This window comes from Canis lupus, chromosome 4 (assembly GCF_011100685.1).
Source record: "Canis lupus familiaris isolate Mischka breed German Shepherd chromosome 4, alternate assembly UU_Cfam_GSD_1.0, whole genome shotgun sequence".
Taxonomy (NCBI): domain Eukaryota; kingdom Metazoa; phylum Chordata; class Mammalia; order Carnivora; family Canidae; genus Canis; species Canis lupus.
In genome coordinates this window covers 24802793-24824978 of record NC_049225.1, presented here as the reverse complement: position 1 = coordinate 24824978, position 22186 = coordinate 24802793, and the positions used below count along the sequence as shown (strand labels likewise).

At 37.1% G+C, this 22186-nt stretch overlaps 1 protein-coding gene and 1 pseudogene across 20 annotated transcripts in view; one reads left to right on the top strand and one right to left on the bottom strand.

Annotated features, from left to right (window-relative positions):
- The window catches only part of USP54 (ubiquitin specific peptidase 54), a 121940-nt gene that overhangs the window by 59920 nt on the left and 39834 nt on the right, over positions 1 to 22186 (top strand). For all 20 annotated transcript variants that reach the window (XR_005357962.1, XM_038534345.1, XM_038534347.1 and 17 more), the window contains 2 exons: positions 3400 to 3492; positions 20722 to 20856. Coding sequence is in view for 19 of the 20 variants with exons in the window: in XM_038534345.1 (XP_038390273.1) it covers positions 3400 to 3492; positions 20722 to 20856 (228 nt within the window). In the remaining variant the exon portion in view is untranslated. The remainder of the gene's footprint in view (positions 1 to 3399; positions 3493 to 20721; positions 20857 to 22186) is intronic.
- LOC111095487 overlaps positions 1 to 22186 on the bottom strand; it is a 62619-nt pseudogene that overhangs the window by 37195 nt on the left and 3238 nt on the right.

The following is a 22186-nucleotide window of genomic DNA, read 5'->3' as shown; positions in this document are numbered from 1 at the left end:
ATTCTTGGTTTCAGGGTTGTAAGTTCAGGCCAATCTCTACATTGGGTGTAGAGATTACTTTATTTCATTTATTTATTTATTTTAAAATAAGATTTATTTATTTATTTATTCATTCATTCATTCATTCATTCATTCATTCATTCATTCATTCATGCCAGGAGCCCGATGCGGGATTTGATCCTGGAACTCCAGGATCGCGCCCCTGGGCCAAAGGCAGTCGCTAAACCGTTGAGCCACCCAGGGATCCCCATAGAGATTACTTTTAAAAAATGTTTTATGGGCAGCCCCGGTGGCGCAGCGGTTTAGCGCTGCCTGCAGCCTGGAGTGTGATCCTGGAGACCCGAGATCTAGTCTCACGTCGGGCTCCCTGCATGGAGCCTGCTTCTCCCTCTGTCTTGTGTCTATGCATCTGTCTCTCTCTGTGTCTCTCATGAATAAATAAATAAAATTAAAAAAAAAAGTTTTATACTCTCAGTTTTCAAATTTTTATTTGAAAACATTAAAAAATCCATTGCTGTTAAGGCTGGAGAAAGATTTAGAAATATTTCCATCTTTCTACCACAGATTTCATGCAGTTGGGTGGGGTTTGTTAGTTTTTTTTCCCCAGATGCTGCATGTGAGTTTTTTGAGAGACTTTGTGTAAGCTAATAATACTTCTATAATTTAGAAGCCGTCAAAAAAAGGTGTTGATATACGTGTGTGTGTTTCCTGGCCACAGTCCTCTTTTTATAATTCTCTTTTTTCCTGGATGTTCTATCTGTATTGAAACAAAATATTTATGACTTTCTGTTCTAATTTTCAGTGCCATACGGAACACCTACTACACACACACAGACACACACATTTCTGTATCCATACTTAAAGATTGAGTCCTTGATGGTTTTGGAGTGCCTGTTGTAATCATGTTACAAGCTGAAAATAATTGTTTCTATGAACTAATATTGTAACTTTTGATATGAATGCTGTGTTGGCCACAGATGTATTGAAACCATTACATTTATTATAAAAAGGTGTTACTTATCTGGGAGGGTAGTGTATTTCAAAGAACTTTTGAATATATACTTTGAAGACAAGTAAGTAAGGAGAAGCTCCAGAAGTATAATGCCTTTTCATATATGATTCCATTTAAATGTTTTCCAAGCAAGAAGAGCTTCCTAAGGCATTATGCTACATATTACACCATTTCTATTTAATTATTAATTAATTAATTAATTAATATGGAGAGAGAATGCAAGCATAAGCAGGGAAGTGGCAGGCAAAGGGAGAGGGAGAATCAGGCTCTCTGCTGAGCAGGGAGCCCAATGCAGGGCTTGTTCCTAGAATCTTGGAATCATGACCTGAGCTGAAGGTCTCAGTCACAATTGAGCCACCCAGGTGCCCCCACCATTTCTTTTCTTTTCTTTTCTTTTCTTTTCTTTTCTTTTCTTTTCTTTTCTTTTCTTTCTTTTCTTTTCTTTTCTTTTCTTTCTTTTCTTTTCTTAACTAAAGCCCATGGTGTATTCAAATTTCCTTAGTTTTTGCTTAGTATCTTTTTCTGTTCTAGGATCCTATCCAGGATACTAGTTACATTTACTTGTCATGTCTCCTTAGGCTTTTCTTGGCTCTGGTAGTTTCTGAAAATTTCCTTGTTTTTGATGATCTTGACAATTCTTTTTTAAAAAAGATCCCTGGGTGGCGCAGCGGTTTGGCGCCTGCCTTTGGCCCAGGGCGCGATCCTGGAGACCCGGGATCGAATCCCACGTCGGGTTCTCGGTGCATGGAGCCTGCTTCTCCCTCTGCCTGTGTCTCTGCCTCTCTCTCTCTCTCTCTCTGTGACTATCATAAATAAATTAAAAAAAAAAAGACTTTATAAAAAAAATAAAAAAAAAAATAATAAATAATAAAATAATAAAAAACATTCTATTAAATAAATAAAAGATGTGGTGTATTCAAAGGGAGAAGCAGGCTCCATGCAGGGAGCCTGATGCAGGACCCAATCCTGGGACTCCAGGATCACGCCCTGGGCCAAAGGCAGGCACTAAACTGCTGAGCCACCCAGGGATCCCCTTGACAAATTTTTTTTTTTAAGATTTTATTTATTTATTCATGAGAGATACAGAGAGAGAGGCAGAGACATAGGCAGAGGGAGAAGCAGGCTCCATGCAAGAAGCCCTATGTGGGACTCAATCCCGGGACTCCAGGATTACGCCCTGAGCCAAAGACAGAAGCTCAACCACTGAGCCATGCAGGCATCCCAGATGATCTTGACAATTTTGAGGAGTAGTACCAGTCAAGTATTTTGTGGGATGTCCCACTATTGGAATTTGTTTGATATTTTTTTCATTATTAGACTGAGGTTACTAATTTTTGAGATGAAGACCATAAAAAAAAGTGTTCTTCTCATCACATCATATCTAGGTTACATACTATGAACATGATTTGTCACTGTTGATGTTACCATTTTTTTAATTCTCTTGACATAAGAAGGTCACACATCTCTCAGGTCAAAAAATTGAGAAATCTAACAAAAACAAAATTCCACACTACAATTCAAACTTCTGAGTAAGTTTTCAAATGCCATATGATTTTACTTATATGTGGAACCTGAAAAGCAAAACAAATGATAAACAAAAAGCACAATCAGACCTATAAATATGGAGGAAAACTGTGGGTTGTGAAAGGGGAGGGAGGGAGATGGAGGGAACGGGCAAAATAGTAAAGGGGAGTGGGAGATAAACCTTCCAGTTATGGAATGAGTAAGTCATGAGGAGGGGCACTTGGCTGGCTCATTGGTAGAGCATGTAATTCTTGATCTTGAGTTGTGAGTTTGAGCCCCATGTTGGGTGTAGAGATTACTTAGAAGAGTAACTAATCCTTTAAAGTCATTGGAATAAAAGGCACAGCATAGGGAGTATAGTCAGTGGTATTGTAATAGTGATGTATGGTAACAGATGGCAGCTGCAATTGTGTTGGTGAGCACAGCATAACATATAGACTTGTGGAATCACTATGTTGTATACCTGAAACTAATGTAACATTAGTATTAGTATGTATCAACTATACTTCAAAAATTTTTTTTGTTCCAAAAAAAAACTGTTTTTGTGTGAATCATTAAAATAAACCCTTATTCTGCTGTTTAAACCCATAAATTAACACTTTTGACCTATGTTATACCTTATTTTCTCTGTGTATCCTTCCTTCATTTTCAAATTAACATGTTTTTCAGAATATAGTTATCTATCCATCATGTTAGCTAACTCATCCTTTTTGACATTTGTTTGAATATACAAGAATGAGCTTTTCTCTTGGGAATGAAGATATATTCTGGAGTCATTACCCATGGTTTCTTGAATTCTTGAGTCTAAGATCAAATGGAGGCTTTTTATAGAGTAATGAAGTATTTTCCCCTTTTTCTACCAGGTTTTATGGCACTTGGACATCTTCCGACGTAGCTTTAGGCAGCTTACAACTCACAAGTGCATGGGTGATTCCTGCATCTTCTGTGCTCTCAAGGTAAGTTCTTCAAATCTGTTTATTTTCAATACCATTAGGCTACCAAATAATCAATACTGAGATAGTTTGGCTAATCAGGGTGATGCTAAAGAATTTCTTACTGAATTATCTGCCTGTGGCTTAGTGCAAAAGATAAATATGATTAGTTTTGCTCGCTTCAAAGAATTGTTACTTGGCTTAGGTAGTCTGTTTTTCTGAACCTTTTTGCCCATACAACTCTATTTAATGTGATGGGATACTACTCAAATGTGCTTAGATTTGGAGTATTTGGGATGCCTGGGTGGCTCAACAGTTGAGCGTTTGCCTTTGGCTCAGGGTGTGATCCTGGAGTCCCAGGATCAAGTCCCACATCGGGCTCCCTGCATGGACCCTGCTTCTGCCTTTGCTTATGTCTCTGCCTCTCTCTCTGTGTGTCTGTCATGAATAAATAAATAAAATCTTTTTGAAAAAAGATTTTGATTATTTACCTGAAGAGCTAATTCTGAATTTTAATTTTGAAAGAATAAACAACCCAGTATTTTTAGTGGAATTAACTATTGTCTGTTAAAGCTAAATTTAGTAATAAACTCTTCCTATTGAGAAAAGCCAGGACCAACATTTTTCCATTCCTTAATGTTTCCCATTACCACGTTTAATAGATTCATTATACCCATTCTCAATCCCATTGTCTGACTCCCAGGTTTTTCATTTCTGAATAAAATGAAACCTGAGGATTCATTTAGAGTATGCTGCTATTAAGAAAAAACTAGGTTGTGTGGCTCAGCGGTTTAGTGCCGCCTGCAGCCCAGGGCGTGATCCTGGAGACCCCGGATCGAGTCCCACGTTGGGCTCTCTGGGTGGAGCCTGCTTCTCCCTCTGCCTGTGTCTCAGCCTCTCTCTCTCTGCCTCTATGAAAATAAATAAAATTAAAAAAAAAAGAAAAAAAAAAAAGAAAAAACTAGGTTGTATAAAAGGCCCCAATTTCTATTACTTTATCTGCTCATTCAACATGGGACTTCTCCGTGTTTTCTTGGTTTGTATGTACAGTGGATTATTTATGGCTGGATAAGTCTGTGTGAGTTCTGCTAAGTATCCAGTGTCATTTTTCAGTCTCAAGAAGTCTGAGTTCTTGGTTTGTCACAGGGATGCTTGGTTGTAAGCATTAGATGTTTAATTTAGTTGCTTTTACATCTTGGAGTAAGAACTGTAACAAAAACATTCAGGAGAATTTCCCAGTTACTTTGATTATTTGCAACAACTGATTTGAAACAGTTTTTTGAGCAGCATCACTTTGGAGTTTTAAGTCCATTATGGGCAAATATCTTTAGAAAGAGATGACTGAGTCTCCTGAACATTTTATTGCTTGGGTCAGAAACATCTTTTTTCTTCCCCCCTTGGAACTTTAGCAAAACACATGTTATTGACTAATTGAGAGTTTGACTGAATTTTAATAAGACCAAATCTTTTTTTTTTTTTTTTTAAAGGATTTTCAATTTTTATTTATTTATGGTAGCCACACACAGAGAGAGAGAGAGAGGCAGAGACACAGGCAGAGGGAGAAGCAGGCTCCATGCACCGGGAGCCCGATGTGGGATTCGATCCCGGGTCTCCAGGATCGCGCCCTGGGCCAAAGGCAGGCGCCAAACCACTGCGCCACCCAGGGATCCCCAAGACCAAATCTTTTACAAGTTGTAACATTTCTGACTGTGCCTATTCAGACAGAAGTCCATCCACATATTTGGCTTGATTTCTGAAGGATGCAAGGACATTAAATATCTAATTTTAGGTAAATAAGAAATGTACTGGTCCTTTAGCCAGCAAATCCAAGGGAAGTCTGGTTCGTGGCATTAAAACAAAAAAACCAAAGTAAGATACTTGGTAGAGAGATTTGAATCCAGGAGAAATCCCTAGTAGTAGAGTCTCCTGAAAGTAAAAACTCTTATCTGTACCAGGAAGGGATGATAGAATTTATATGACCCTCTGACATGCCTTTGATGTCAGGATTGTGCCATCCTCTTCATTGATTCAGGTGGGACTCTGGTGAATTGGCTGTCACAGTTTTGTTATGTTTTAATTCCCATAGGCACTAATTATTATTGTAATATAAATCAGTATCATTATGTAAGCCAAATGGATGAAGAAAACCAACCATGAGACTTTATGGGACATCTTCTGAGATACCCAAGTATATAGAAAGGAAGATGTTTTCCCCTTATGAGGGCTGAGGATGTACCTTGGGACTCTTTCAGAGAAGCAATAGCTTATGGCAGATAAATAAATGGACTTGGGGAATCAAAGACTTTATTTTAGATCTTCATAATTCTGAGGAGTTCTAGTATTTTCCTCATCACATCATTGTCTGATCTATCATTTAGGTTTATTTTCCTTCTCTGCTTCTTTTCTTATATTGAGAGTTTATAAAAATTTGATATTTTTCCCTAAAGTGCTTTTCAGTTTGTCAGTGCTATATAAGTGTTAAATAATTAAGCTCTAGTTTGTATTCTTTTATCTATTTTATTTTTTTTAGGATTTTACTTATTCATGAGAGACATGGAGAGAGAGACAGAGAGAGGCAGAGACATAGGCAGAGGGAGAAGCAGGCTCCAGGCAGGGAGCCTGATATGGAACTTGATCCCGGGGACTCTGGGATCATGCCCTGAGCCAAAGGCAGACGTTCAACCACTGAGCCACCCAGGTGTCCCTTAGTTTGCATTCTTTTAATTATTGTACACCTCACTTGAAAAAAAATAGACTTACATAGCAAATGGATTAATTTGACCATATGGATGAGCTGAACTTGGTTTTGGTATTGAGAAATTTAAATTATTAGAAGAGCCATATTCCTTTATCCAGGAGAGCTTCATTTTCTGAGAGAAGAAAAGGGATGTTGAGTTTGGAAGAGTAAATCTGGGATGATCATCAGCATCTGGAATGTCTCTTTTTTGTTCCCTACTTTAAATTTATTTTCTTTCTTTCTTTCTTTCTTTCTTTCTTTCTTTCTTTCTTTCTTTCTTTCTTTCTTTCGAGAGATGTTGGGGGTGGGGTAGAGGGAGAGGGAGGGAGATAAACTTATGCAGACTCCATGTCCAGCAAGAGCTTGATCACAGCCCTGAGATCATGACCTGAGCCAAAATCAAGAGTTGGATGCTCAATCAACTGAGCCACCCAAGGGCCCCTAAAAATATTTTTATAGAATATGAAATAATATTCATCATTGAACGAGATTCTAGTCAGTATAATAAAACAAAAGGACAGATAAATATTAGAAAGAAAGAAAGAAGCAAAATTATTATTTGCAAATGATATGATTGGCTATTAAAAAAAGTATCGACTGATAAGTCAGTAGAATCAATAAGAGAATTTAGCAGGTTGTTGCCTGTAAGATCAAGGTATAACATTCAATTATATTTCTTTTTTTTTTTTTTTTCAATTATATTTCTATATACTAGCAACTAATAAAATGTAACTTAAAAAGAGCTTTTATAATAATAACAAAGTATATAATGTAGGTATGAATAAATCTAACAAAAAAGACATGACATTGGGCAGCCCGGGTGGCTCAGCGGTTTAGCACTGCCTCCAGCCTGGGGCATGATCCTGGAGACCCAGGATCGAGTCCCATGTTGGGCTCCCTGCATGGAGCCTGCTTCTCCCTCTGCCTGTGTCTCTGCCTCTCTCTTTCTCCTCTCTGTGTTTCTCATGAATAAATAAATAAAATCTTATAAAAAGGACGATTTAAAAAAGAAAGACATGACATTTATATAAAATCTCCAGAGATCCAGTAAAATGAATAATCACAAAATGAACATCCTTTTAACAATTCTTTAGGTGAAAATAGAATACTGCTGGTACTATAGACATTCTTCCTTCCTTCTTTCTCAATGATAGCTCCTTCTTTCTCCTAGGAGTAGCCACTTTTCTAATGTTTGTGGTAATCACTTCCTTGTTTTATCTGATAGTTTTACTACGTTCTTAAACAATCTAATTTAAAAATTACCTTTTTAAAAAATTTATTTAAAAAATTCATTGTAAATGGAATCATATTTTTAAAGATTTATTTATTTATTTTAGAGAGATGGAGTGTGAGAACACGGTGGGGGGGGGATCAAAAGGAAGGGGCAGAAGGAGAGAGAATCTTAAGCAGACTCTGCACTGAACACAAAGCCCAACTTGGGGCTCAGTCTCATGATTCAGAGACTCTTGAGATCACGACCTGAGCTGAAACCAAAAGCGTGTCGCTTAACTGACTGTGCCACCCAGGTGCCCTGTAAGCGGAATCATTTTATAAATTTGTGTGTGTGTCTTTTTTAGTGCAATAATATGTTTATAAGATCATCATTTCATTGTTTAAAACCAATTTGTTTATTACTGGTAGTCATTTGAATTGTTTCCAGTTTTAATTTTTTATAAACAATATTGCTAAGAACATTTTTGTACATATCTACATATGTATACACATTTTTTTTGCATATGCCCAGAAATGGAATTACTGGATCATAAGATATGTATATTTTCAATTTTTTTTTTTTTTACAATGTGAACTGTTTTCCAGTACTTCAGTGTTTATCAATGTGGTGATACTAATATATATTCTTAACAGCAGGTTTGTCCTGGAAGTTGAGAAAATTCAATTCTGAAAGTCTTAAGACAAACAGGGAAGAATAGTAACAAAATGAGTGATTTGCCATGTTTATCAGAGTAGACAGCATTGGTAACAAGCTAAAATCTCAGTGATAAATATACAAAAGATTTATTTTTCATTCCCATCACTTGTCCACTGCAGGTTAGTAGGAAAACCCTACTGATTGTAGTCACTCAGGAACTCAGGTGCCAAAGTACAACCAAGTTGGTTATTACCAGTGGCCAAGTTAGAGTGAAAAAGAGCTGTGGAGGGTTTTGCACAAACATTTGAATGCTCAGCAGGACACTTCTGCTCAGAGCTCACTGACCAAAACTAAAATCCTATGGTTGCAGTGAATCCCAAGGGGGCCAGAAAGTGTGATCCTATAAAAATCCTTGGGAAAGGCTGGAACCAGAAATATTTGGCAAAAGTGCTAATGACTACCATACTTTATCAGATATCAAGGCTTATAAGGCTTATAAAACTAAGTAATTAGACAATGTGGTATCAATTATAGTATGACTAATAAATTGATGGATCAAAATCAAGAGTTCAGAAATAGACATATAGAAACTTGATTATTGCCCTGTGAATCAAAGGAGAAAGTGGACTTTTCAATAAATGGTGATTAGATAATTGGTTATCCATATGGAAAAAAAAAGAAAAAGCTAATTAGATCTCTACCTCATATTATTACCAAAAGTATGAATTTCAGCTGAGTTAAGGGCTAAAACATGAAAGAAAACTTTTTTAAAGTTTTAGAAGAAAACATGAAAGAATATCATGATTTCAGGGATAGGATTTATTAAATAAGATGTGAAAAACACAAAGTTAAAAAAATTGATAACATTTTGCTAAAGAAAAGTTAAAAACTTCTGTTCATCAGAAGATCCCAGAAGAGGGTAAAGATACAAGGCCACACACAGGTAGGAAATATCTGCAATATGTTATATAACCAACAAAGGATTTGTATGCAGCATAGAACTCCAGAGAACTTTTATAAAGAATAAGTAAAAGATAATTGAGTTAGTGGTAAAATGGGCAAAAGACACAAATAGGCATTTCTCAGAACAGGAAACCCAAAAGACCTTTAAGCATATGAAAGATCCTTAGCCTCCTAAGTAATCTAAGAAATGTAAACTAAACAAATACTCTTCAGATTAGTAGAAGTTTAAAAATCAGATAAGATTGTTACCTGAAAGGTGGAATAATAGGAACTTACATACAATTGCTGATTGGAATATAAATTGATACCACTATTTAGGGAAATAGTTTGTCATTTCGTTTTTCAGGTAAAATTGAAGTAGCATAATCCCTGCCACTCAGTAATTCCACTCCTAGATACATGTTATAGAGAGCTTCCTTATATATACATGTCAGAAGATATATTCAAGAATGTTCAAAGTGGTATTTTTTGTGATTATAGAAAAATGGACTACAACTACATACTACAACTTCCAACTACAGTAGAATACATTTAAAAATTATGATGTGTTCCTAAAGTAAAATGATACAGCAGTGAAAATGAATAACCTTTGGCTACATATCAGCTTGGATTAATCACAAAAACATTGTACTGAATGAAAAAAGCAAGTCACAGAAGACTATATAAACTATGATTCCATTTATATACAAAATAAATGGGCAAAACTAAATAACATGTTGGGGCAGCCCGGGTGGCTCAGCGGTTTAGCGCCACCTTCAGCCCAGGGTGTGATCATGGAGACCTGGGATTGAGTCCCACATCGGGCTCCCTGCGTGGAGCCTGCTTCCCCCTCTGCCTGTATCTCTGCCCCCCCCCTCGCCCCGTGTCTCTCATGAATAAATAAATAAAATAAAATAAAATAAACCCATGTTGTTCAGGGATACATGCATGTGATAAAACTGTAGAGAAAAAGGGAATGATTTTCATAAAATTCAGGACAGTGGGTATCTCTGGAAGGTGAAGGGGAGGAGATTGTAATCAATTGGGTAGTATTACACTCATTGTTAACTTTTCCATTTCATAAATTGGGTAGTGGACATATCCGCATTTCTTTATTATTCTTTGGCTAAATATATACATCGTGCTTGTTTATAATTTAAATGATGATTTTTATTAAATGTACTACATTTAATGCCACACTGGCTGCCTCAGTCGGTAGAGTGTGCAACTCTTGATCTCGGGGGTTGTAAATTGAAGCCCCACATTGGGTGTAGAGATCACTTAAAGTCTTAACAACAACAAAATAAATGTACTACAGTCATTTTAGAAAGCATGGTAAAGTGTAAAGGAGGAAATCTGGAACTTGCCTGAATTACATCACAGAGATTGTCATTTCTCTTTATGTCTCTTCTCTAGTCAATGATATTTCTAGTTATAAGTCTTTCCGTCCACTTACAGTAAAAAGAGTACCTTTTTTTCAGACCCTAAGTTGCCTCTCCATCTCTAGTATCATCCTATTTCATTTGTTCTAATCTAAGAATAAGCTGGAGGGCTATTTTGAAGCTACTCCCCTGTTATGTAACTTTGAAGGGGCTCCCAGTTATCTCTTAAATCACTTAAAAATGTATGATTACATGCATTTAAAAAACTAATTTCATGCTTTCTTTTCCCTTCCTTTCCTTTCTTTCCCCAGGCACTCTCTACTTCAGCTATGATAGCAGATGGTACACTCTTAATGCCTACCTCTTAGATGTTGCAGATGTTATTCACTTTGCCTGGATCCCTTGGCACCCAAAACAATAATAACAATAAACAAAACAATGCATCCTTTTAAATGAAACCACATCCAGTACTTTCAGAACTCCAGAAACATATCTTCCCTTTTTTCCCCCAGAAATTTATCTTCTTAATGAAGTTTTAAAAATATTACCTCTATCTAGGGATCCCTGGGTGGCGCAGCGGTTTGGCGCCTGCCTTTGGCCCAGGGCCTGATCCTGGAGACCCGGGATCGAGTCCCACATCGGGCTCGGTGCATGTAGCCTGCTTCTCCCTCTGCCTGTGTCTCTGCGCCTCTCTCTCTCTGTGACTATCATAAATAAATAAAAACTAAAAAAATAAAATAAAATAAAAATATTACCTCTATCTAGACCCATGATTGTTTTACTTAATAGTATTTAGGATGGCTGAATGAGTTTTTGGGAAGGTGGCTCAGCATTTCCTTCCTGTTGGTCTTCCTTAAAAATGCTTGCACCATAATATAACATTTAACTTTTCTGGGTTCATATATTCTTTGGTAGTTCTTACATAGTTGTAAAATTTTGTGTACCTGACTTTTTCTTCTTTTTGAATTTTATGCTCTCTCTCACTCTGTTCTACTTGAGATTTTCATTGTGACTTTTGGTTTTACACGTTTGTTAAGTAGGTCTACTTAATCTAGGACTTTATGCTTCATTTATTTAGGGGAGGGTGAGATGTGTTTCTGTAGTGGGGTTCCTTGAGAGTTGATGGTGGGAAGATCTGCTGAAGAGTCAAAAGCCTGGTAGTCAAGCAAAGCAGTTATCTGGTATCCTACAATTAAGCTACATGTTAACTTTGTGGTATCCCAGTGTGGGTGTAATTCTATATATTTAAATCCCATTTTTCCTCTGCCTCCTATTTAAAAATTAGAGGAATGTTTGGTGAAGCAAATAAGAATTCCTTTTTGCTGGTACTTTGTGTCCTATTTGTATTCTTTTTTTTTTTTAATTTTTTTAACCTATTTGTATTCTTTAGTGCAAAGTTTGAAATGTTAAATTCTTATAAGTTTTTTTCAAAACAAGAAACTCCAAAATTCCTGAATTTGAAGCACTTCTGAGAATTTGCCAATTCTATAAAGTCAGAGTTCTTTATGTTGACACATAATTATTTAGCTCTAGAACCCAATATTAAGAACAAAAAGAGACACAAACATTTTCCTAGATGAATCAGAAGCTAGCCAACTTTCTCTTAATCTAATGTTTTATTTTTTAAAAAATTTTTAAAGATTTTATTTATTTATTCATAAGACACACACACACCACAGAGAGAGAGAGAGAGAGAAAGAGAGAGAGAGGGGCAGAGACACAGGCAAAGGGAGAAGCAGGATCCATGCAAGGAGCCCAACATGGGATTCCATCCCGGGTCTCCAGGATCAGGCCCCAGGCTGAAGGTGGTGCTAAACTACTAAGCCACCTGGGCTGCCCTAATGTAATGTTTTAGATGAAGATTTTCCCTTCTGAGTCTGGCTAGAAGATATGTATCCCTGCTTTTTCTCCACTTTTTACTTTACCTTGCACCAATCCTTAAAATGCCTTTACTACTGGTCTTATACGAACACCTTTTATATAATAATTTTGCTTTTTCTTCTGCTCTCTGAATGTTTGGCAATATTTTTGTGCCTTGTCCTTTACTAGATACCGTAGTATATGCTGTACCCAGAGCTTATAATTGCTTTTTTTGGTGGTTTACACACAATATTTAGGACAATCCATTTCTTTTGGTCTTGTAAAATATCCTGGTGTTTTTTTTTTTTTTTTTCTGTTACTTGATACTAAGTTCCTAAAGTAATTTCAGCCTTGAAATCTTGCATGCAAATTATTAATTGATGGCTTTCATTAAAAAGAATTTGTGTGTGTCTTTCTTCTTACTTTGAACCACAATGTCTTTCAACTCTGATTTAACAAATAGATTTGTGTGCTAATTACCCTGTCCCTTCCAAATCTCCAAATTTATTCCCATCTAGTGTTACTAAAAGATATTTTCTGACCTGAACTGTTGTCATGCTTATAGCCCAGAGCTCTTATTTATTATTCATATTGAATCTGTCCTTTTGCCCCTAGCCCCCAGGGTATGATTTTACTTTGGTGTTGGCTTATTTATTTATCTCTGTCCAGGGGAGGAAATCCGTCTTCTGTACTTAGTATGCCACAAAGATTTTGTTCTCCTTCCAGGGATTGTACTAGAGGCTTTGCAGTGTGCCAAGATGTAGGACAGAGTGTTTTTTGTTATAGGCAAAGAAGAATGCTTCATTGATTGATTAAATTCAACAAATCTTCTCAATTAGTGGTTTTTCTTTTAAGAATGCTAGTACAAGGCATCAAAGTCGGAATGGTGGTGATGGTGGGGGTAGGTGGGGAGGAAATAGGTTTTTGTGTGTAAGGTGTTGTATAATATAAATGTATCTGTAGAGCAGTAAGATTGTTCAAAAGGGGCAGGAAAGTCTATGTTCTACTGATAGCCCACCTGTTAATTGGAGGAAATTTGAGAGTTCAGAGAATAAATACCTAAATATATTTTAAGTGTGTACCATGTAGTTTTTCCTCTGTTGGGTATTGAAGCATAAGCACCAGGAGTAAAGTGATATAGGAAATTACTCCTTGTTCATTATCGGTCTAGTCCTTTTTTTTAGTGGATTATTGGAATAGAAGGTTCTGCATTGTCCTATAGTCATGTCTATATCAAAGAAGAGTATAAATCCAATATGCTGGACTATTTATACCAGGAATTAGATTTCTAACATATTCCCTGGAAATTTTAGCTAGTAATAAACAGCTCTTGTGTGAAGAAGGTATATCCCTATGTCTAATGCAAATCTACTTGAGTTGAATTACTTTTTTTTTTTCTTAGCTATGGAATATGAACATATTTGTGTGGTCTTTTGGCTAACCTTTCCTAAAGTCCTATTAGGTTATACCTAAATATTCTTAACTAATTTAACCATTGACATAACTTGGATAGTATAAAGTTGAGTCTTTATCCTTTTTAAAATTTGGAGTTTAGAATCTTACATGATATTCAAATAGAGGGGAATGACTGCAAGGAAAAACCTAGTAGATCATCATGATTCTTTCCTTTCCAGAGTTTATGGCAGAACCTGAAACTTATACAATCTCAAAATCTTTGTGCATGTCCAGAAGGGACATTTCCCTTTTCATTTCCCCTGTGGGGTAAGTGGTTATGGTGTTGATTCTCAAAACTTGACTTAAATACTGTTGGTAATCTCTAAGGTCCTGCATTTTTTTATCTTGGCAAAAATTAGCAAACTGACTATTATCTTTTGTAAAATCTCACCATTAGTTTATGATTTCCCACTAAAAGCAATACCATCCTCTGGTAAATTTGACCTGTCTCTGTTCTTTGGCTCTCTGTCTAGTGTCTTGAAGTCTTGGTATTTCTTTCTGTGTCTCTGTCTTTGTATGTATGTGGGTGTCTGTCTCTTTTGCATTGGTAGCAGGATGAGTGTGATAGGTAGCTTATAATGGTCTTTAACTTAATACTTCAAGTCCACAAAGTATTATTCCATCATGAACTCAAAAAGTGCAAATAAAGCCCTCAACTCATGGGAAGAGATGGTATTGATAATTAAATTTATTTAAAGAGACTGATATAGAATATGCGGATAATTTTCTAATCATGAAGTCCAGAAAAGATAGGTATATTTTTGGGCATAAGTTCAAAGAATCCCAATGAAGAAACCAGCCAGATGTTCTCAGCTTTCTCCAATGTTGGAGCAAGAGTTTCTGTTAAACTGGATATTTGATGATATTAAGGAATTATTATTACCTTTTTCTAAGTGTGGTAATTATATTATGGTTATGTTTTAAAAAGAGTTCTTACTTTTTAGAGGCATATCCTGAAACGTTTACAGATGAATAATGTCTGGCATTTGCTTCAAAATAATCTGGGAATGGGGTAAGTGGGTGGGTTGTATGTATGAAATGAGATTGGCCACAGGCTGATGATTGTTGAAGACAGATGATAGGTACATGGGAATTTGTTGTGCTAGTTTGTCTACTTTAGTATGTTTGAGATTTTCTGCAATAAAATGTTAAAAATACAATGTTGTTGTTTTGGGTGCCAAATGGTAAACGTTTACATGTTCTTTCTCCTCTTGAAAGAGAGTGTTTGAGATTCTTTTGAACACATAACACTAGTGAAAAGTTCTCTTTTCCAGTAGTCTTCAAGGAGTAGTAGCTTTTTTTAAAATCTTTCTTTCAGAGGATTGTGTTTACAAACAGGCTTGATTCAGGTTTACAATTTAAGTCTGATTTCCAGGAGGTGTGAAGAAAAGGAGTGATTATGAGAGCCAAAATGAAGAGAGATTTGGGAAGATCAAGAAGAGAAACTCTAAGAACTGAGTTAGTAGCAGTGCATAAAGTTGTGTCATGCTTTTGCAGAAGTTATTATTTAACATCCTTCAGGGATGAGTTAGACTGCTAACTTTCTAAAAACCTAGGGTCCATAAAGCATCAAATTTAATGATGGCCCTTCTCCTCTACCCCCATTTTCTCTACTCATGACTTCTTTCAGATGTAAGGCTAGGGAATCCTGAGAAATAAACAGCTGTTCCCTGCCTAAAGACAAAAGTGTTTTGGGGGCGGGGCAGGGAACTTAAGCAACAGCTGCATTTGTAGATGCCAAAGCACAAAGACTTTCTGTCTTTATGGCACTTTTATCTTATTTACATGGTTTTTACTAATCCAAATAATTATGTGCTCATGTGGGTAGAAGTGTTTGCTACATGATCCAAGAGAAATGGGTGGGGAAACACCTGCTTTGAGTCAGTTTAGTCTTATTGCTTTTGCACTGTATCCAAGAAAATAGTTAACAGACAAAAAGTAATTTGCCTTTTCCTGAGAATGAAAAGGAAGACCTTTTGGTTTCACTTTGTGAAGAAGAGCAGAAAGAAACCTGAAAGGTGGGTTTTCTCTGTTTAGTGAAATGAAACCATCAGGGACCCCATAGGGAAAAATGATTCCTGGGTTTTGGTTCTTACTGCCCTTACTCACTCTCTGCCACAGAACTCAGCTACTGGAAGAATACCAGTTTTTGTTCCTTATTGGTGCTACCACCTGTTCTTATTACTGAACTAAATGTTCTTGGCTTTCTTTGGTGTGAACAGGATCTCCCTCTGGGAAAGGTGGGAGGAGGGTGAAAAAGGGAACAGGAGGAGGCCCGTTCCAGCCCTTGTGCTCATGTGAGAGGGACACACAGGGGTTAGTGTGCTGCCCTAACAGAGGGTCTTTGTGCTACAGCTTCTTCCAGAGCTGCAGCTCCACAGATGCATGCTGGGAGAGCTTAGGCTGCTTCATCCCTGACACACTTGCTTTTTCCTAACAATAGCAGAGCAAGACTGATAATAATAGTTACAATAAAATAGATGCAGGCATTCTGAGTACATTCAGATACTCATTTTGTATGGAGAAAGTTGCCTGTAATTAAGTGATGAGAAAAGAGTATAGTTTGGAGACATTCATGACATTGAACACAAGAGTCAGATCTGTTATTGCATATCCACTGTGCATGTAAGCAGAGCTCTGACTTTAGGTCTTTCCCTTTCTGTGCTAAAACCTTTTACCTAGTCATGGGAAATCTGCCCCTCTTAAGTAAGAGCAACAGATAGAGAAAGTTTGGTCCTTCCTACTCAGATTTCAGACACTGGGGAGGTAGCTCAAAGTAGACACATTTCTGACCCAAGGTCAGTGGCAGATCTCCTTAGTAACCTAAAATATCATAATAACAACAACAATGGCAGCCTAATACTTAGATAGCACTTATACAGCCAGGCATTAGTCTAAGGTACAGGTAGAGCTAGAGATAATTTATTGAATCTGTAAATAATCCTAGGAGGCAAATACTATTTCTAATCCTCTTTTAAAAGAGGAAACTGAAGTCTGGAGAACTTAACTAACTTTTCTAAGGTCATAGATATGGTAAATGACGGGACTGGGATTTTGAACTCAGATAGTCTGGTTCCAGAGTCCATGTTCTTAACTCCTACTCTATACCATCTCTCAGTGGAGCTCTGTCCTTTCTCAGATAGGGTCATCTGAACCACAGAACACAAGAAGTGACTTTAGTGACTATTTTAATTCTCTCTGGATAATAACATAATTACTGCTATGCATGGGAGAGAAGTTAGTTCATTAGGAGTTGTTGATGCCTTAGAGTATTAAGGCTTAATTCTTGAAGGAACTCAGTTGAGAAAGACTAAAGGGGCTGCTGCAAATACCACATTTGTACAAAACTGTACTGGAACTAATTTCCCTTTGGTTTGTTTTTGGAACCAGTTTTGGACTCTGGACAGAGGACCAAACCTTATCCATCCCTTGCTCTAGAGATAGAGCCTTTGTTAGCAGGAATAACTCAGCAGGAACAGTTGAGAAGAACAGCAAGTTGGGTTGTGATAGTGGTCACATAGTGTTGCCAGTGGTCAAACCACTATTACTTTTGAAACAATCACTGCTTCTTTTCCCACCTTTTCATTTGTTTCTGTGTTCCTCCGTTTCAAAATCCTATAGGTCACTGGGTATAGATAGCCAATTGTCCTCTGAGAATGTTTAACTGTGGACCTAGACCTTTTGGTCTAGTTTAAGGGTCATTGATAGACATTCTTCTGTTTCCAGTAGTAAATTATGGAAGATCCTGCCTTTATCTGATCTTAAAATATATTAAAATATATTTGTGAAAAATAAATCCACATCATATGGATTCATTTGTGGGGAAATAATTGCTTACATAGCAAATTGTTCTTGAGCTGCTTTTGGGATAGATGTTCAGTGTGTATGAGGAGGAACAGTGCTAGTAAGAAAATAGAGTGAGGAAAGAACAGTTCCAACTTGAAATTAGCAGAATGAAGTTTAATTCCATTTTGCTTTAACCAGTTATATTACCTTAAGAAAAGTTTTCAACTTTTCTGGGTGATTCTTTATCTGTTGTAAAAAAAGAGGGAGCTTGGGGTACCTGAGTGACTCAGTTGGTTAAGAGTCTAACTTAATCTCAGCTCAGGTCTTAATCTCTGGGTCGTGGGTTCAGGCCCCACATTGAGCTGTCTACTGGGCATGGAGCCTACTTTAAAAAAATAGGAGACTTAATAATATATTAGTAAGATCTACCCATATCACATCATTCATGCATCCAGAACTAGTTATCAACTGCCCTCTATATGCCAGTACCCTTCTAGGTGCTGGGAGTAACGAGCAGAGGATTAAAGGATGAAAGGTTTTTTTCTTTTTCTTTTTCTTTCTTTTTTTTTTTTTCTTTTTTAAAGATTCTATTTATCTATTCATGAGAGACACAGAGAGAGAGACACACAGTCAGAGGGAGAAGCAGGCACCCTACATGGAGCCCAATGCAGGACTCAATCCCGGGACCCCAGGACCATAACCTGAGCCAAAGGCAGATGCCCAACCGCTGAGCCATCCAGGCATCCCAAGGATGAAAAAAATATATATTTTTTATTTTTTTTATTTATTTATTTATTTATTTATTTATTTATTTATTTATTTATATTTATGATAGTCACACAGAGAGAGAGAGAGAGAGGCAGAGACACAGGCAGAGGGAGAAGCAGGCTCCATGCACCAGGAGCCCTACGTGGGATTCGATCCCGGGTCTCCAGGATCGCGCCCTGGGCCAAAGGCAGGCACTAAACCGCTGCGCCACCCAGGGATCCCCCCAAAAAAATTTTTTTAAAGATTTATTCATTTATTCACAAGAGACATGGAGAGAGAGAGAATGAGAGAGAGAGAGAGGGAGAGAGAGGAAGAGAGAGGAAGAGACATAGGTAGAGGGAGAAGCAGGCTCCATGCAGGGACCCTGATGCAGGACCCAATCCCTGGTCTCCAGGATCACGCCCTGGGCTGAAGGCAGGCACTAAACTGCTGAACCACCCGGGCTGCCCATACCTCACACTTAAACTCTAGAGAGTATAGTCAGACAGTAAATAAGTAGAATACATGGTATTACAGATGATAATAAGTGCCACAGAGAGAAATAAAACAGGCAAGGGTGGAAGTGTGGTGGCAAAGGGGGTGGAGCTTGCAACTTTATTTTTTTTTTCTTTTTTTATTATTTATTTATTTATTTATTTTTTGCAACTTTAAATAGAGTAATCAAGCAGTACATATAGAGAGGTTAATATTTGAATAAAAATCTGAAGAGAGTAAGTGACTGAGCTGCTGACAGTTTTAGTAAGATGAGGACCAAAAATTGACCATTCTAGGTTGGTGGGGCTTCCTCCTATTCTTAGATCAGGTTTTATTTATTTATTTATTTATTTATTTGATAGGTAGGTTTTATAAAATGGTTTCATTTCTGGTCTCATTAGTAAGTCTGATAAATTACCGTGGAGATTTTTTTTTTTATGAAGAAATTACTAGCAAGAATTTCAAGTGAGTGACATTCTTTGGTGGTTGATATGTAACTAATAATTGAATTTATTGTTTGAGTGGTTTAGTGAGGATTTGGGCCATGTCATGTCAAAGGATCACATTCTAGTTTTTGTGGGGAAGATCCAAAACCATTTGAGAAGGGCTCATCAAGCAGGTGCCACTTGTTGCTACTCTTTGTTTCCATCCTCTGGACATCATATTCATCATTGTTTCAGATCAGGTAAAGATCAGGAGAAGGTAGATACATTTAATAACACCAAATTTATGCTCTCCATAAAAGACACTAGAAGACTTGAAGAAGATATTTGCCACAAGTCTTATTCACAAACGACTCAGAAAAACTACATATAGTTAGAAAAAGGGATCCCTGGGTGGCGCAGCGGTTTGGCGCCTGCCTTTGGCCCAGGGCGCGATCCTGGAGACCTGGGATCAAGTCCCACGTCGGGCTCCCGGTGCATGGAGCCCGCTTCTCCCTCTGCCTGTGTCTCTGCTTCTCTCTCTCTCTGTGTGATTATCATAATAAAAACAATTTAAAAAGAATTATAGTTAGAAAAGACTCAACCAGTCTGAGTGTATTTATTAATTGCTGACAAGGATAATGGGAAATTTATTTATATTCATCTACTGGTGAAAGTTAAAGTTGCCATAGTCTTTTTATAGTGGCAAAGAGTTGGAGACTGTCAAAATGTCTGTCAATTAGGAAATAGATAAATAGATATGGTCTAGGCACCTGATAAAATACAACACAGCAGGGAAAAGGGATGAACTGTGTATGTGTGTAAATTATGGATAGATCTCAAAAATAATGTTGAATTTTAAAATGTAAAAGTATAATACTTTGTACAAACAAAAAATATATATAACAGTGTACTATGTATTAAGGACATATGTATATACACACATATACACAAATACAATAAATATACAGAAGTATTAAAAACAGAAGAGTGTAACAAATTCATGGTACTGAGTGGCTTTTAGCAAATGGATGCAGTCTTAAATGAGACTTCATCTGTAGATTCGAAATAAACATGATGGAATGTTTATTTCTGGGTATTAGACAAGTAGGTGTTTATTATAGTATTCTTTTCCTTTGAGTAATTCTAAGTTAAGAGAAGGGGGCCAAGTTTCATAGGATGAGCTCCCAGAGAATAATTTACCAAACTATTTATATATAATTTGTCCTCACTTACTGTGATCTTCTACATCTATCTGTTTCAGAGGAAATGAGGTAGCACTATATTGTGTTAACTCATGATAGTGTTCTCTCCTAATGTGTTCTTGGTGGTATCACAGATGGAAGAGCAAGAATTCTTATTGGCACAGATCATCCATGCCTTTTATTCTGACTCTTGATTTTTTACTTTATTACTAACTGAAAGCATATCAACTCATGGGAAGTACATTTGGTTCCATTGTCAAAAGCATGGAGATGCTAGTTTGACAGACTGGGATGTGTAGAAGCTTAATAACAACACTGTGTCTTTTCTCCTTGTCTAACCTCTTCCCTACAGGGAATCTTTAACCAGTTTCAGTGTAGTAGTGAAAAAGTGCTTCCGTCTGACACTCTCCGCAGTGCTCTGGCAAAGACTTTCCAGGATGAACAGCGTTTCCAGCTGGGAATTATGGATGATGCTGCGGAGTGCTTTGTAAGTATTGGCCTCTGCCCCTCTTTGATATAGGGTGAGACTGTTGATTGTCTCCATCAAGGACTGGGTACTTTAATGTAGTATTTACTCAACCCTGGTATCTACAATTAGAACTAGGAATTTCCCTAGTTTTTCAGAGCTCTAGGGTGTCTCTGCTAATGAAGTAGGAATTACATAATGGATTCATTCTTTTTCCTTCGGGCTTAGTTTTGTGCTTGCCATTGCATAAAACGGTGGCTCTCGCCTTCAAAGGAGACAGGGCTCATTAAAGTACAAATTGCTGTGTACCACTCCCTTGAGGTTTCTGATTCAGTAGGTCTGAATTAGGGCCCAACAATATCTAGCTCTAACAAGTTTCCAGGTGATGCTAATACTGATGCTGCTAGTCTGGGGACCACTGCATTTTGTGAACTCCTGCATTACTAATGATAATTAAACAGAATAACTGAGTCTCTAACACAAGTGTAATTTGCTGTCTAGGTAGCTACATTGCTCCCAGTGACTTTTAGTAGAAGACTCTTCTGAACTCTGGGTTCTATCCATCAACCTTCAAAAGACTCTGTGCATCCATTAACAAAAAAAATCTGAGAGTGATATATATTCTATTACATGGTAAAATGTCACCAAAATCAGAGGTACTGCTGAGCAGTTGGATCACTTCCATATTGCTGGTGGGAATGTAAAATGGTATAGCCACTCTGGAAAACGGTTTGGCAGTTTCTCAATAAACTAAACTTGCAGATTATCATATGGTTCAGAAGTTGCGTTACTGGACATGTATCCCAGAGAAATGAAAACTTATGTTTGTACAAAAACCTGTAGGGGTACCTGGGTGGCTCAGTGGTTGAGCATCTGCCTTTGGCTCAGGTCGTAATCCTGGGGTCCTGGAATCAAGTCCTGCATTAGGCTTCCCCGCAGGAAGCCTGCTTCTCCCTCTGCCTATGTCTATGCCTGTCTCTGTGTCTCTCTGAATAAATAAATAAAATCTTTAAAAAAACAAAGAAACCTGTACATGAATGTTCATAGAATCTTTATTTGTAGTAGCTCCAAATTGGAAACAACCCACATGCCTTTAATGGTAAATAATGAAATAAACCTTAGTACTTCCATACCATGGAATACTATGCAGTAATAAGAAAGAATTACTGATTTACACCTCAACTTGAATGGATCTAAAGGGAATTATGCTGAGTAAAAAAACCACAACATCAAAAGGTTATATATCTACCATATGCTCCTATTTATATAACATTCTTGAAATAACAAAATCATAGAGATAGATAGGAGAACAAAATAGTAGTTGTTAGGTATTAGAGTTGGAATTGAGTGG